This window comes from Ipomoea nil, unplaced genomic scaffold, assembly GCF_001879475.1.
Source record: "Ipomoea nil cultivar Tokyo-kokei standard unplaced genomic scaffold, Asagao_1.1 scaffold0688, whole genome shotgun sequence".
Taxonomy (NCBI): Eukaryota; Viridiplantae; Streptophyta; class Magnoliopsida; order Solanales; family Convolvulaceae; genus Ipomoea; species Ipomoea nil.
This window is the reverse complement of record NW_017617116.1, coordinates 5996040-6011928: the sequence shown is the minus strand read 5'-3', so window position 1 is coordinate 6011928 and position 15889 is coordinate 5996040. Positions and strand designations below refer to the sequence as shown.

The 15889-nt window shown below is 34.2% G+C and overlaps 2 protein-coding genes across 2 annotated transcripts; both read right to left on the bottom strand.

The window, feature by feature from the left end:
• Positions 1-1858: 1858 nt before the first annotated feature.
• On the bottom strand, positions 1859-3633 carry LOC109176143 (uncharacterized protein C24B11.05). Its single transcript, XM_019325584.1, has 8 exons — positions 3505-3633; positions 3333-3398; positions 3108-3205; positions 2984-3021; positions 2792-2879; positions 2477-2686; positions 2313-2378; positions 1859-2228 (listed from the first exon to the last, which is right to left on the bottom strand). The coding sequence occupies exons 1-8, from the start codon at positions 3563-3565 to the stop codon at positions 2073-2075; spliced, it is 783 nt and encodes a 260-aa protein (XP_019181129.1). The 5' UTR covers positions 3566-3633; the 3' UTR covers positions 1859-2072.
• A 4354-nt stretch (positions 3634-7987) lies between these two features.
• Positions 7988-10184, bottom strand: LOC109175449 (mitogen-activated protein kinase kinase 7-like). The gene is made up of 2 exons (XM_019324709.1): positions 9622-10184; positions 7988-8447 (listed from the first exon to the last, which is right to left on the bottom strand). The coding sequence occupies exons 1-2, from the start codon at positions 10182-10184 to the stop codon at positions 7988-7990; spliced, it is 1023 nt and encodes a 340-aa protein (XP_019180254.1).
• Positions 10185-15889: the final 5705 nt, after the last annotated feature.

The window sequence follows — 15889 nt, the reverse complement described above, 5'->3', positions numbered from 1 at the left end:
TCAAAATTAATGAAATTGACATGACGTTGGGTACTAAGCTACAAATGTACAATGATTGGATTTTAGTTGAAGGTTGACACATCCATTTTTCACACGATAAGAACTGACTATAATTTATACCAAAAAACAAAATGCAATAATGTATCCACTTTGGAGGCAAAGAACAGTATTCAATGTGTGTATGTGAGCAAGCTAGGTGCATAATATCAATTTTATGGGTTTTTCAAAAAAATAAAAATTATCAATTTTATGGGAAAATTTTTGATTTACAAAAAAAAAAAAAAAAAACACAATTTTTTTAGTATTACTGACTGTGTTACAATGTAGTATCTGTTCATAACTACTTTCTCAATCTACTGAAGTACAAAGAGTCAGTACCGCTCCACTGAGGATTGAACCCAGGCCATGACCTCTCATTATGTATTTTAGGTAAAATTCAGCTTATAAACCTAACTGATAAAGAATCACTGCACAATGAGATAAATCAATTTTAATGTATAATAAATTTATTTTTAAGTAATATATTAAAATAAATATATAATACATTAGAAATAAATTTGTAATATAATAAAATTGAATTTGTATATAATGAAAAATGGTTTATATTGTAACAGGGATGATGGAACATTGTTTAATACTCCATAATTGAGTTTTATATTATTGCTGGTGACATCCTGGGCCAGCATTTTGCATTATTGTTGTTGTTTTTATCGTCCAATAACATTGGATTATTCTGAACTCAATAAACTACCATTAATTTCAATTTTCCTCAATTATTTAAATCTAAATATAGGAATCAGTTCTAAGCTGGAAATTAAAGCAATCACCTTCATTTCACATCATCACATCAAAGAAAGCATACATAGAAGCTATAAAATACTAATTTATTGTCAATTGTGTATTTATGTCACGGTAATTGATACATTAGAATTTTTTATGACTTTATTTTACCATTAAACAAATGCAATCCCGTGTTTCTCGTGGAAACAATTAATTAACTATAGCTCTAAACTTGATTTTATTTATTTATTTATTAAAAAGTAGGTGTTTTGTGAAACTGTCTCAAGTAAAATGTTTAATGCTTTTTATTTTTTTTATTTTTTATACATTATAAAAACTATATATTTTAATTTAAATAAAAAATGTATATTATGTGAGATAATTTGATCTTACACAAGACTTATTCAAAAGCACCCATTAATAATTACGTTGTTCATTCACTAAAGGTGAATCAATTCATCATATTGTGAGTTAATAAAAGTTAATGTATTGATAATAAGTTGAAGAAAATTTTATAATTCTCTGTGCTTACAAAATTATGGGGGTGTTTGGTAAATAGATGTTAGTTGTTAGTTGATTGGGTTAGTGAGTTTGATTAGGTGATAGCATTAGTTGATTGTAAAAAGAAGTTTGATAAATTAGCTTTTAGCTAATAGCTGATTATATACAAAGTGACTTTCTCAAAAAAACTATTTTGAGCTGTTTTTTGAATTTTAACATTTTATTTTAAAACAATAAGCTGTTACAAAAAACTAATTAAGGGCAAACACGTATATTAAATGTTTAACAAAGTCAAACAGCTAATAATGGTCAAATAAGTCAAAATTGATTCTCTCTCTCTCACACACACATTCTTGTTGGGTTGAAACGCCAGGACATTGGAAGTAGAGAAATTCACCTTTTATGCACAAGAATTGAACTTACAATGCACTAATCAGTAATCAATGATTTGAATAATATAGTATCAGTATTAAAACAACACGTAATTCGTCCATATCCAGTATTAACGTGGACAGGCTCGTGTCCATAAAGATGGCAAGTCACCCAATCACAAACAGTTTTCATAGGAATCCACGTCTGTCATCAGAAGCTTATTTTATTATTGCATAAATACATGTTAACACTTGACATTACATTGATATAGTGGAACACGCCAGCCCATTTTGTTCTAGTACATTCTGGGCAACTCAATACATACATGAACATGATACATTCAGGGAGGGAATTGAAGTGTACATACATTATACACACATACATATTTACGAACCCTAAACCTGCAGGGAATGAATGCTTTAAGCGCCCACTGATGTGGTTGCAAGATATGAATCCATTTCGCTTCTGCTGCATCTCACTTCTTCTTCAAACCAGATTTCTGGTATCACCTGCACCATTTCCGTCACTTTCTCCATCGCATAATCACTCTCTTTCGTCTTTGTTGCCGTCCCCACCTTCAATTGTTTTAATTCGTTAAGATTTTAGCTTCATACGTAATTAAACTACTGGAATTGAAAGTGGTAACAGATTGCACGTACCAAAGCTGTTCGGAGTCCCACGGCGTTTCCGGCTGCGATGTTTCGCGTGTTGTCATCCAGGAAGAGCTGAAATTACAAGGGGAATATATAAATATATAATCCCAATCTTTAGGTTCCGAAATGAATGATATGTTGAAATTAAAGGTGATTGATGAGAAGCGTACCGTGCGGCGAGGATCAACATCCGCGAAGTCAACGGCGATGTTCATGGCCTCCATGGCCGGCTTCAACACGACGGGGAACTCGTCCGGTCGGGACGATCGAGACAGGTTGGGATTCATGGTCTCGAAGCAAATAATCTGCTCGAAACAATCCTTGATTCCGATTCTATCCAACACTTTCATTGCATGGACTCTGTCCGAATTCGTAAATATCTGCAATTTTTTTTTTTTTTTTTTAATTTCAACAATCAACACAATAGATCATTAGAAATAGAGAATCAATCGAGAAATTTACAGGCTAATGTATGTTTGACTTACAATTTTGCGTTGGTTGATGCTGCGCAAAAGGCTTCTAAGCTCAGGGTCTGGTTTGATGAGATTGTAGGGTAATCTTCCATGGACAAAGCTGTTGAAAAATTCGAAATTAGAACAATAAATTAGAGAAATCCTTTTTTTATTTTAAATAGATTTTTTCAAGAGGAAAATGGCCATTTTCCATGTTTCCCTCACCTGTGATATTCATCAGCATCAACATCATACCCTAATGCCTGAAACAGAAAATTTTATCAATCAGAGATTATTTTCAGAATTAAAATGTTCTTAGATTCAAAGCAGAGATTAAATACATATATACCCGTAAACCGGCAAGAGAGCTTCCGTATTTTTTGAAGAGCTCAACGCGCAAAGCGGAAGCTTCCGTCTCTGGAAATCCGCATTTCTCCACGAGAAAATCTAGTTCAAAACCCAAAAAAATCAGTAACAGAAACAGTTATGCAGGAATCATGAATCATCACTGATAAAAAAAATGTATCAGGAAGAAAAAACAGAACCAAAATAAATAAATAAATAAAAATCAAACCATCAATATTCTTCTTCAATGCTTGTCCAATTCCAACTTTCGACGAGTACAGAGTATCATCCATATCTAAAATCACAGAGGAAACAAAACAAAAAACTCAGCATTTCCTATATCCAAAAAAAAAAATGCAGTTCAAAGCTAAGAAGAATTAAGAAGAAGAAGAAGAACTTACCGAAAATGATGGCGTCGAAGGGAGAAGAAGAATCGCGAACTGATTTGCAGAAGGAATCCATTTCCGATGATCAGAGAGAGGGAGATGAGATGTTCGATGAAATGCAGGGGAGGTTTAGGGGAGGGAGGGAGGAGGCGTATTTATAAGGCGAGAGACGGAGGGAGGGAGTTTAGATAAACGTTTTAAAATTCGTTGCTGACTCAGCCGTCATCTCCTGACAGCTTAACGGAGACCGGTCGTGGGACCTACACGCTTGTTGTATAAACATATTCTAGAGCTAAAGGACGGTAATGCCCCCCGCCTTTATATGATTGACACGTTTGCATTAGCGAGCGACGCCGACCAATATCTAAAATGGAATTAATTAACTTAATAATATCCCTGCCTAATATTCTTACTTGATTCGGGTCTCCATTTTTTAGACGGTAATGTGTTATGTTAACTTAAAAATAAAACGATTATGTTACCTAATTGACTTCTCAACTTAATAAGTTACACAATAAAGATTTTTTAAAGATTAATATAGACTTAAAATGTTAGGTCTATTGGTTTAACTAATAACTCCAACAACAATTTCTTGGCCGCGAAAAATCAAGACATTCGCTATTTATTATATCCACATTTGGCTGAAGTAATGCCAATTAAAGAAGTTCGCTCTTGGGCTTTGGAGCAAGGATGACAACGTCTGGTTTTATTTTTGGATTGTCAAATGGTTTGTTCTATGCTTGAAGCTATACATACAGAATTTTCTTACGCAGGTTGTGTGATCAAGAAATGTCAAAAGTTAATGCAACACTTCATTGCAATGTCTATCCGTTGGTTTATTATTAGATCAGAAATAAGCTAGCTCATGTTTTAGCATGGGTGGCAAGTTCGCAATCTGGTCCTCGTATTTGGTTTTACTCTTATCCTACTTGTATTCAACATTTGATTCCAATTGCTCAATATATGTTTTTTTTTTCAAAAAAAAAAAAAAAAACCATTGCACAGTTCAGTACAACTAATCAAACGATAAGTATTGCTAATTTGCTATTAGCCGCAAAGGGTCTAAAATTAGTTCGACAAAACCTGAAAAACTTGGTGAAAGTAAAATAATTTTTTTCTAATAACGCAATACTATTCCCACAATCTAAAAAAATGTTTAGGTTTTCAAAAGATGAAAAAACTCAATAAAAATAATGTTATTGTTGAGTGATGACAAAAATTTGCAATTATTACATAAAAATGTAAACTAGATAAGCCATAAGCCAACACTTACTACACTAAAAAAAATAAATAAAATTATGTGCGTCGAGTTCAAATTTGTTATCTAGAATCATATTTCAATTTGTCAACTCTGCAACCCATTTTAGAGCTTAAAATAATCTTATTTAATTAATTGATTATGTAAATTATTTTATCTATTTGTCAATTATATGTCAAATCATATCATAAAATTTTGTTGGTGTTAAAATATCATCACACAAAAGGATGAAATTCCTATTTTTACTTGTCAAAATTTAATCTTATATATATATATATATATATATATATATATATATATATATATATATATATATATATCATTGAGTGTAATATTTCAGCCATGGTAGGTCGGGCCAAAAAACCTAACCACCAAATCGGTTGTACATTTGCTTTAAATTGCTCGTGGAAAACGTGGCATAGCTAGCTTATGTATAAAATAGACAATGGTATTTCTTTAACTTTAAGCTGACAGTCCTGCTACATGAGTGGCTCGAACAATGAACATGATAAGATCACCAGATATATTCCAAAAAATAATGGATACTATGCGATTACAAAAGATATTCTATGGTTATTTAAAAGATATTCTAACTTATCACGTTAAAATATTATAAGTTACTTCTTTTTTGAAGTAAGAGTAAAATTTTATGGCTATGACTAGACTTAAATTTGAATTGTTTCATTGTAGTAAGAATATTGAATTTTTGTTAATACAATTTTGGTTAAGCTTGTCACATAAAATTTTTCTAGTGTATACGTTTTACATATTTTGTGTGGTTTGTAGTTGTTATACAAAAACAACATTTACTCAATATTTACTCTCATGAGAGTTTCTCTTTCCATTTTTCTAGTGTGTACATTTTACATATTTTGATTAAGTAGTGACTGCGAGTTTCTCTTTCCATTTAAATATAAAAAATAAAAAAAAATAATATAGTCATACAACATACATAATAATTGATACAACAATACCCATTATATGTACATACACTTTCCTCTTAGCCTCAATCACTTTCTGTGTTGGTTGATGGTGTAAGTCATTTTCTTGGGTATGGTGTTACTATCATAATTATTGTTGTTACTAATATATATATTTTTGGGTGTCAAGAAAATTCATAATCACTATTTAAGAGTATGCACGGACTAATCTCACTCTAATGTAATAACTCACAAACCACATAAGATACATAAAGTGCAATAAAAAAATCAGACCATGTATGATGAATTTGACTGAGAATGTGTTAAAAAAAATCAAACTAATTTGTTATTAGTATTTTAATTTGTTTGTCATATTGGCAAATGACTCAGAACTCACTTGGAACATTATGTGAACGTGTGAAGATTACACACCACAAAGTCATTATATTGTTACGTACTAACGCTTACATCATTTAACAGAAGGGAATTGGTTCCTAGTCACTAAATAAAGATAAAGATTTTCCTAATGTTAACTTTGTGTTTACTAAACGGTTTGCAAATAAAGCTGTTCATCTATTTGTGCGAGAAACTTTATTCATAGCTAATCGTATGGGATGGAGGTCTTCGATCAAGATCCGATCCCCTCCTTCCTTCTTTTCAAATGTATTTTGGTTTTGATCTATATTAATGAATTTTTATTGTCAAAAAAAAAAAAATATTAACGTGGTAATATTTTTATTTATTAGTGTTTTTATGTTCAAAAAAACCCCATATTATAATTGACAATATTATTATGGCATACTAAGATAGGTTTAGAGTTTGTCCGGTTGGTTCTACAGATATCTGATCAATCAGAAGCAACAACAGAAGAACTGACACTGAAGATCTGACTTAGGGAAACTGTTTCCTTAAGAGGCTCACGCGGTATTATCAGCCCAGTATGGAAAGACGATCAGCGTATCTTCAAAGAAGGTAATGGACCTAATCTGCTAAGATTACATTCCTCTTTTATAGTCCTACCTTCTACATTCAAAGATATCTATGGAGAGTGTTTATTGAATGATCTATAAGTACCAGTTCTTGAAGGGAACTAGGGTTACGCCAAATAAGAAGAAGAAACACTCCATATCAGCTTTATGAGACTAGATCCTTGATTGTCATGCACCTTCTCAATACAACATGTTCACAGTGATTAAAATGATGAACTTGAGAAGAGTTACTGCTGCTTAAACGAAAGGACACTAAGATCACACTGTTGTGGGAACAACCTTATAGAGCGTCACTGAAGTGGACTGCATCAGAGTGGGCTCTCCAAGTGAAGGGATTTCATTGGACTTCTGTATGCATGACTCTCCATCTTCAACAATCCACTAAACCTGTGTAGACTGGGTTTGTACCTTGTGTGAGGCACTTGGGTAAGATTATTGTATATCTACCTTTGTACATTGGATTATGATTTAGTGGATTGGACGCATATGTGATCGTCCCCCAGAGTAGATACACACCGTATCGAACTGGGTAAACATTGTGAGTATTCGTTCTGTGTGTTTGTTTTTATTTCTCTAATGTTCTCTTCATGATCTATCATTACTGAGTAGGCGCTTAACTGAATCAATCAGTATTCTAAGTCAGCCAACTATTTCTGATATTTTACGTAAAATGAGAAAATGCAAAATTACATTATTCAAATAAATGAATCAAATATTTGAAAAAAAAAACATAGAGAATCCCGTCATGACAACTGATCCATCCGAATGACAGAGGAGTGACAAGAAGATAGAGAGGTAGCCAACTTCTCCATATTTTTCGGTGATCATAATGTTGAAAAGTTTTGACTAACTTTTTCTTTAAAACAAATAAAATAATAAAAACAAAAACTCTATGTGCATAATTTGAATTGAATTCAAATAAGTTTTATATATTGTGTTAAGATATTGAATGTTGTAAAAAAAAATTGATTAACATACTTGTAGTCAATGATCAAGGATATTACATTACTCCACTACACACGAATTGAATCAATTATTCCATTATTGTGACATTTTTTGTTACCTAGCCAATTTTTGTTGAAATGTTATTGCACATGCATGTACATACATGATATCTAATGTCTAATAATAACAACAATAATTATTATAATTATAATTAGAAGGGATTATTTTAAATAAACATTATTAAAATATTTATTCCAAGAGTATAAATTTATTTATTATATTGTACAATGCATGATCTTTGAATTGCTAACTCATCTCTTTATAGATAGATAGATATTTGATGCATTAAGAAAAATCGATGTATGAATAATAAAACGACGGCGTTGCTATCCATAAATTTGTTTCAACAAGTCCTCCCCACAAGGAAACTTAAACCGGCATCCATTATCTTCCTCATCTTTCATAGGGAACAGAACATATTCACGAAAAGGAGCTTCTGGATATGCCGGTGACGACCCAAACAGATCCTTACCGGAAATCCATGGCGTATAGTCATTCGGATTCACAAACCCTTCGTCTTCTTCAACTCCAAGAACAGCAAAACCCCTAACAAATGGGTGATTTAGCAGCTTCTCGACCGTCCATCTTTTTCGTGGTTTTATCTCCAAACATTTTTTCATGAAATGCTTGGCTGAATGGGAGATATGGTTTGGTATTTCCGGTTTGGTTAATGATATTTTCATGGTTAACTCATCGGTATTGCCGACTCGCCACATAAGTTTTCCGGTGATCATCTCGACGACGATGCAACCCAGCGCCCAGATATCCTTAGGTGCCTCGTATGACCTGCGGGTTAAGTTAAGTTGAGATCAACCGGAATAAGAATGTTGAGATATATTGATAATATTTCCGTGTGATGGGGAATATTCCCCGAGCGTATTTATAATATACTTGCTTGGGGTACAACCTGTGTGTCATGGGCAACATTTCCGGACCTTGATTAACCTTATGAGTTATGCTAGACCTATTTGACCTTGATACGAAGACCGAGAGTAAAAGACATTTTTGGTCCTAGATTTATAGTGGCACAGACAATTTTAGTCCTTCTTAAAAAATCAGACAACCTGTGTCCTCGTTACGATAAGAGTGTCCATAAATTGTCTGATTTTTTTAAAGAAGACTAAAATTATCTGTGCCACTATAAGTCTAGGACCAAAAATGTCTTTTACTCCGAAGACCGAGCAAAGCACTAGTCAGAGTGCATCTTTCACCTTACCTTAAGATCAGGACTGACCTTGCTATGTCATCATGAGTCACGACTCATGACGACTAACCCGAGTTAGGCCACTGAGACTCGTCTGAGAGAGATGAGCCTTATTTCTCGATTTGTGCGTGTCATCCCAATCCCAGAGAGAACATAAACGTTAGGAATCTTTGTACAAGTGGGGTAGTAGCAATGTGTCTAACCTCCCGTGCATGTGTCACACGTGGCGCACATCCCGACCCCGGCATGTGTTTCCTTTCACACTACCTATAAATACTGCATTAATTGCACATGGAGGGGAACTTTTGGCCTTTCCACCTAAGCCTAATTAGCTTGGAATTCCCCCACGCACTGTCACTCGTGCTCGAACTCTACCACTTAAACCAATAAGCAGAGTCCTACAATTCTACGTACGTACCATATCTGAGTATATACACTTATCAATATTTCTCGATGTATTTACCACATCAACGTGGTTCCATAATATGTCATACTTTCACAAGAATGAGGCTACTCTTTTATTAATTATTTTTGGACGGTGGTAAGTAAAGGTCAAGTCTAGCATGAGGTGGTTGGAGTTTGTTGGACAGAAGTCCAACTCCAACTTCTCAAAAATATGGTGACGGTTTATTAAAAAAATAAAGTTGTCATTAGCTATAACTTTTTATGTATGATAAATGTTTTATCATAATAAGTCGAATCAGGTCTTATCGCAATCGTAAACATGTACATATACAATTAATTAATCAAAATTACCTCCGTGATCTTTTCCTCCATCGGGTTAAAGATTCCGGCGGCGCGTATAGTAACGTCCCGCGATGGTAATCACCGTAATCGTCATTCCGTCGGCCGGCCAGCTTCGCCAGCCCGAAATTGCACAACTTGAGCCGATTCCGGCCGCGTTGAGTGGGGAAGACGAGGACGTTATCCGGCTTTAAGTCGCAGTGGACGAACCCTAGGCTGTGCACGCGGTGGATACCTCTGAGAAGCTGATAAGTGCAGCGTGCAACCTCCGTCTCCGGCATGCTTCCGCCGTGAGCCTCGATCATGTCGTGGAGGGTGCCGCCGGGAGCGTATTCTAGCAGAAGGTTGTACACTACGTGTTCTCCATTTTCCACGCTTATGTCTTCCCCAAAACAGTGAACGATGTAAGGGCAGCCTCTGAGAGCGTGCAAGAACAGTCCTTCCCGTCTCAGGGAGCTTGAGTTCTCCATTCCGGCGGACTTCACTGCAATCTCCGTTTTTCCGGCGGGTTCGACGGTCAAGTTTACTGTTCCGTTTGATCCAGACCCTAGAAAGCGTTGTTTCATCAACTTCATGTATAGTGAATGGATTGTAACTCGATTTGAGAATGAAAAATATAATGATTAATTTACAGGATGAATTGAAGTAGCCGGAAGTGATGCAGGTAAATATATAGCCATGGGCTTGCATGGCAAGAATCTGGAGAATCTGTAATATGCACATAAAAGATTCAAGTAAAAGAAGACAAAAAAATCTTCAATAGACACACAATCCATTTCTTTTATAATAGATTCTGTTGAGCAACACACATCCATAAATAATAAATCCGTGGTCCAACTATGAGTTTAAGATTTTAGTTGAAGTCTATAGATCATTCTTTCAATTTAGTATTATATAGAATTCTTTTCATTTAGTTAATGATATTGACGGAAAATAAGTTATCGAATACTATTTGAAAAGTAATCAGAGTCGTATTACTTATAAGAGTATTGTGTACAAGAATTAGAATCTGTCTTTGCCTACTGAAAAGTTTTCTATTTCTACTAATGTGTGCAATGTCTCTCTGCTCAAGTAACAGTTTCATAGTAATGAAGAGCCAAGTCTACATTGAGTGTGGTCTTCACTATAATTATTCCCTCTTGAATAGATCAATAGAGTAAATGTTTTTGTTACACAGACCTTTATTTCTTCAGGTGATTCTGGGTCGGGTGCCTACCCTATTATCCATCCAGATATAATAATATTCATGACAATGGCAACGGCTATATATGACTTATTATCTACTACCTACAAATACATATTTAGACCTGGATTATTCACAATACAATTGCTGGATACTTATCTACAATATAACGAGTGTGCTTATAGTTACATGTCATGCAACCAGCAATTTATATCGTGCACCACAGTGCACATAGCAATGTGCGCCCAAGCACAAAACGCGCGCGTTTCTTACAGACGCCATTCCGTCTGTCCGAACAGACTAAACTCCATTATGTGTATTCAGTTAAAAGTTTATGTGTACTGTGTTATGAGTTTATGTGTAAGAGTTTCTGTATTATGTTAACCAAACCCATTATGTGTATTCAGTTAAAAGTTTATGGGTATTGTGTTATGAGTTTATGTGTATTCAGTTAAGAGTTTATGTGTATTATGTTAACCAAACCCCATTATGTGTATTCAGTTAAAAATTTATGTGTATTATGTATTATGTTAGATTATGTGTATTCTGTTATGAGTTTATGTGCATTCGAAATAGATGATTTTTTTTTAACAACTTAACAAAACGACGTCGTTTTGGGAAGCGCGGAGAGCACAGTGCTATGTGCACCGTGGTGCACGGTATAACGATTGCATGCAACCATTTAGAAATGGAAGGTACAGTAAGTTGGGTCGGAAAGCCCAACTCATCAAGCTGGCCCAACTACATGGGCCAAGCCCATTTGTATATATCTCAAGTACTCAGCTTCATTATACTTTGTCCCTCCAAGTTGGTGCTAAGTAATTCAATACCCATTATACATACATTGGATCCACACAAGTTGGACAGATAGTACAATCTTCCAAGAAAAAGTGTGTGGAATGGCCCAATCTTTGAACATAAAACCCGGCCCAAATTACATTGGAGCCCACTTGGGGGTATTGAGTCGCAAATTATGCTGTGCAACCGTGTGCATCATGTATGGTGCACACGGTTACAAAAACGACGTCGTTTTGACTAAAAACACGCGTCCCACTTTAAAAAAAATTCAGGTTCAATTCTCGGCAATAACATTTTTGTGTGCATAATTTGAATTATATATCCACAAATTCATAACTATATATTCACAAATTCATAACTAGATATCCACACTGAATAAATAACACAAAATCCAGAATGAATGAACTAAATATCCACAAATTTATAACTATATATCCACAATAATTCATAACTATATATCCACAATAATGCTGTTGAGTGGAATCGAAACTGAATTTTTTTTTTTTTAAATGGGACGCGCGTTTTTAGTCAAAACGACGTCGTTTATGGTGCACACAGTTGCACAACATAACTATTGGTATTGAGTAATTTAAATCTTGGACCATGATTCATGTCGATCATAACGTGGCCACTGACACAAATTTATTTTTAGTGTATTACATGTTCATTTTTAGGTAGCATATTAAAAAGAAATTTACAGATGAATTTAACTTGTATCAAAATATAACAAACATATTAAAAAGAACATATAATACAATAAAAATGAACTTTTAGTATACTACAAATGAAACTTATTTCAGTGATCCACCTTATAAAATAAACCGTGGTCTATGATATATCAATTGGGGTATTGTCTTCTTGCTTATGATTGGCATAATCCTAATTAAAAGCAGAAAACCATAATACCTGCTGCGTGCTTAAAGATCTATAAACATGAGTATTAATGATGATTAATATGGATTAACAAGTGTCTTCATTCGGAAGAAATAAGGATTACTAATCAAGGATTACAAAAAATTTTCATCAATGAATCGGAAGAAATAAGGATTACTAATCAAGGATTACAAAAGATCTTCATCAATGATTCAAACGCAAATGTTCAACCTAAAATACACATAATTATAGTTGATACTATTGATACAATGTTAATTGACACGATAGAAAATCCACAAACTGTCCAAAATAATGTGATATCACTTGTAGATTTTGATTGTTCAATATTAGGCATTGTTTAAGCACGTTATGTTGTCCTAAACCAAATTATCAAACTTCATAATCTCCAATCAAAGATTTCGACTTGTAGATTTGATGGTTCAATATTACGCATTGTTTAAGAACGTTATGTTCTCTTAAATAGGAATGTCAATTGAACCCGCACCCGACGGGGAACCCGATTTCCCGTCCCTACGGGGATGGGGATGAGGACAAAAGTAGGGGATCGGAGATCGGGATGTGGACAATTTTGAATTCCCCGTCGGGGACGGGGGCGGGGATGGGGAGTACCCTCCCTGTCTCGTCCCCTATATATATATATATATATATATATATATATATATATATATATATTGCCACACAACACACACAAATGTAGTACTTTGTATACAATATATATAATTTTAGAAGTATTCTTGTCATTGTATGTCATGCATATTTAAATAAAATGTTTAATTGTAAAATATTGAATACAACTTTGAGTTGGGGATGGATATATATGCGTTATTTATTTAAATATTTTTTAATGTTTTTTTTTTATAACTTGTTAACGGGGTGGGGATTCCCCGTCCCCGAATAATCCCCGTGGGGATGGGGATGGGGGGAATTTTTCATTCCCCGGCGGGGATGGGGATGGGGACGGAGAATGGGAAGAAAGTCGGAGACGGGGATGGGGTATGTCCCCCGCCCCCACCCCGCCCCGTTGACATTCCTAGTCCTAAACCAAATTATCAAACTTCATATTCTCCGCTCAAAGATTTCGAATCGCCCCACATAATTATAATCACATAACACATCATTACTCAGCTTTGAATTGAATTAGTCGGGGCAATCCAACCAAGTTATTCGAACAATTGGTTTGATAATCATTACAAGATTCAAGTTCAACTCTCTATAAGTTATGTCTATTGGTCTTCTTGTTGATTTGATCTGGTAAGCAAACAACCTAAGTTAGGTAACATCCTTGTGGTATTTTACCTGGAATGCCTTCTAAGGTCACAAGATAGACGAGTAGGCTTCAGCTAGTTGGGACATAACCATGTAATGGCCAATCAAATAACTTAGATTAATTTATCAACTTGTGATCCTTTACCAGCTAAGCATTACTACAAACAACACTTTTAGCGTTGGTTATTATGGGCATTTAACAGTATTTAATTTTTGACATTGTTCTGATTGATGTAATAAATAAATTATACAAACAAAAGTATCAAGTAACATATATTTTACCTTATGATATATATGTCATTGAGTCTTTTGTTTTTTTTTTTTTTTTTTTAATACTTAATTACAACATAAAATCTTTTTGAATACAACTCTTCATCATTAAATATTATATATGTCATTACTTAAGTCAATGTGAATTGCAGTCTTTAACTTTTCACACCTAAAAACAGATTAAGTCAAAAGTTGTTTACTGGTGGACAGATCTTGAAGTCTGGGATTGAATTTAATATACACATTTTGAAATTTTCAATTATTCTTTTGCTTTCACTTTTATTTTATTTTATTTTTTAAGTTTTCACCAAGTGTCTACTAATGAGCTCGATTAATAAAATATTGTTAAAAATTAAATTTGTGATTATTCAGATACGAAAATCATGTTTAGTTACCTTTTTTAGAACATATTCAATTGATTTAACCTCTAACATGAATTTTGGAGTATGAAAATTAAATTTAATGGTTTATTTTATTTGTAATCTTTTTTTTTTCCTTACAAAGAATCAATAATGCCTCATCACCTTATATTTAACGGGCGTTCAATGATTCTTTACAAAGAATACAACTGAGGTTCGATCATGTGACTACCAATTTGGAATATTAACATATGTGACTGCCCCGCCAGCATCCACTACACGGCAGCCGCAAGGGAATCAGCCATCCCTGAATTGGGGATACGGTAATTATCAACATGCACCGCCGCATTTTAGCGGCCCTCTTCCGCCGAGGAATCATGTTCCGTTGCCGCCACCCCAGTCTCATCAGCAAGAACAACAATATCAGTATCCGTGCGCCACCCCCACCTCCTTCGATGATAGTTGTGATTTTCACCGTCGGACCTCCCTCGCCTTCCAGGGCTGCCGCACGCAAACAGCCGTGAAAATCAAATATAGTATATAATACTGACGCAAATGAGGAAGAAGAAAGGTAGATAATGAAAAGATCACCCTCCCCCCCCCCCCCCCCCCCCCTAAACTATCAGCTAAGAGACGGATGGATAACAGAAGGACCATTGCTGGAATAAATTTGAAAGTCAAGTGTGTTTTTCGTTCAAATTAAAAGTCGAGAATCAATTTTGAAAAATTGTAATAGTCGGAGGACCATTGTTGGAATTAACTCAATTAAGAAATATATTAAGTTATTGCTTTGAGTCTGACAGTTTTACCCTTGGGCCTATTTCTAAATTGTAACTCAACAACCAAAAACTGGATAGCCCAATCTAATGAATCTGTGATTCCATTTGGTCTCCTTATGCCCAATGTTAATAACATTTATTTTGACCCAAATCAGTGTTAAGTAAAGAAACATAATTTCTTTTGCTCAATATTATAAGTTTGAACCACAATCTTAAGTATATCATTCACCGCTCATACTCTACATATTGATAAAAATTTAAATTGTAATATATGTTTCAACTGGTTTAATTTCTATCAGAGAAGAATAATATGACATTGATCGAATCTAGATCAACATTATAGTGGTATAAATATCATATGCAATAAAAATTTTTAAAAAAACATAAAAATACCGTTCAGAGTCAATGATCTTATGATCTAATGACTCTCACAAATGTAAAGTCATAAATTTGATTTTTAATAAAAATAATATTAATTATTTATACTTTAATATATTAAGAAAGTAATTATGTACAGATAGTATGTCGAAATAGATTCTAACAAAGTCACTATTAGTAACAAAAAAAATAACCGCACTCAGGAGTTTGTTGTGTATAGTTGCTTGTGGTAATAATGAGACATTGAGGCTGGTGAAAAGTGGGGTCCGCAAATGGGAGTTACCAAGCGAGAATTGGGAGTGTGGGTCCCGGGCCCACAACCGAACAATAAAAGATTCCGTTTGTTCATCCTA

What these genes read in the sequence shown, in the direction of transcription:
- LOC109176143 (XM_019325584.1), bottom strand. Translation starts at nt 3,565, where the DNA reads ATGGATTCCTTCTGCAAATCAGTTCGCGATTCTTCTTCTCCCTTCGAC. An exon ending in ATGTTGATCCTCGCCGCACG is followed by an intron (nt 2,379 to 2,476) that starts GTACGCTTCTCA and finishes TTGTAATTTCAG; the next exon opens with CTCTTCCTGGATGACAACAC. An exon ending in TGGGACTCCGAACAGCTTTG is followed by an intron (nt 2,229 to 2,312) that starts GTACGTGCAATC and finishes AAACAATTGAAG; the next exon opens with GTGGGGACGGCAACAAAGAC.
- LOC109175449 (XM_019324709.1), bottom strand. Translation starts at nt 10,184, where the DNA reads ATGAAGTTGATGAAACAACGCTTTCTAGGGTCTGGATCAAACGGAACA. An exon ending in TGGAGGAAAAGATCACGGAG is followed by an intron (nt 8,448 to 9,621) that starts GTAATTTTGATT and finishes CTTAACCCGCAG; the next exon opens with GTCATACGAGGCACCTAAGG.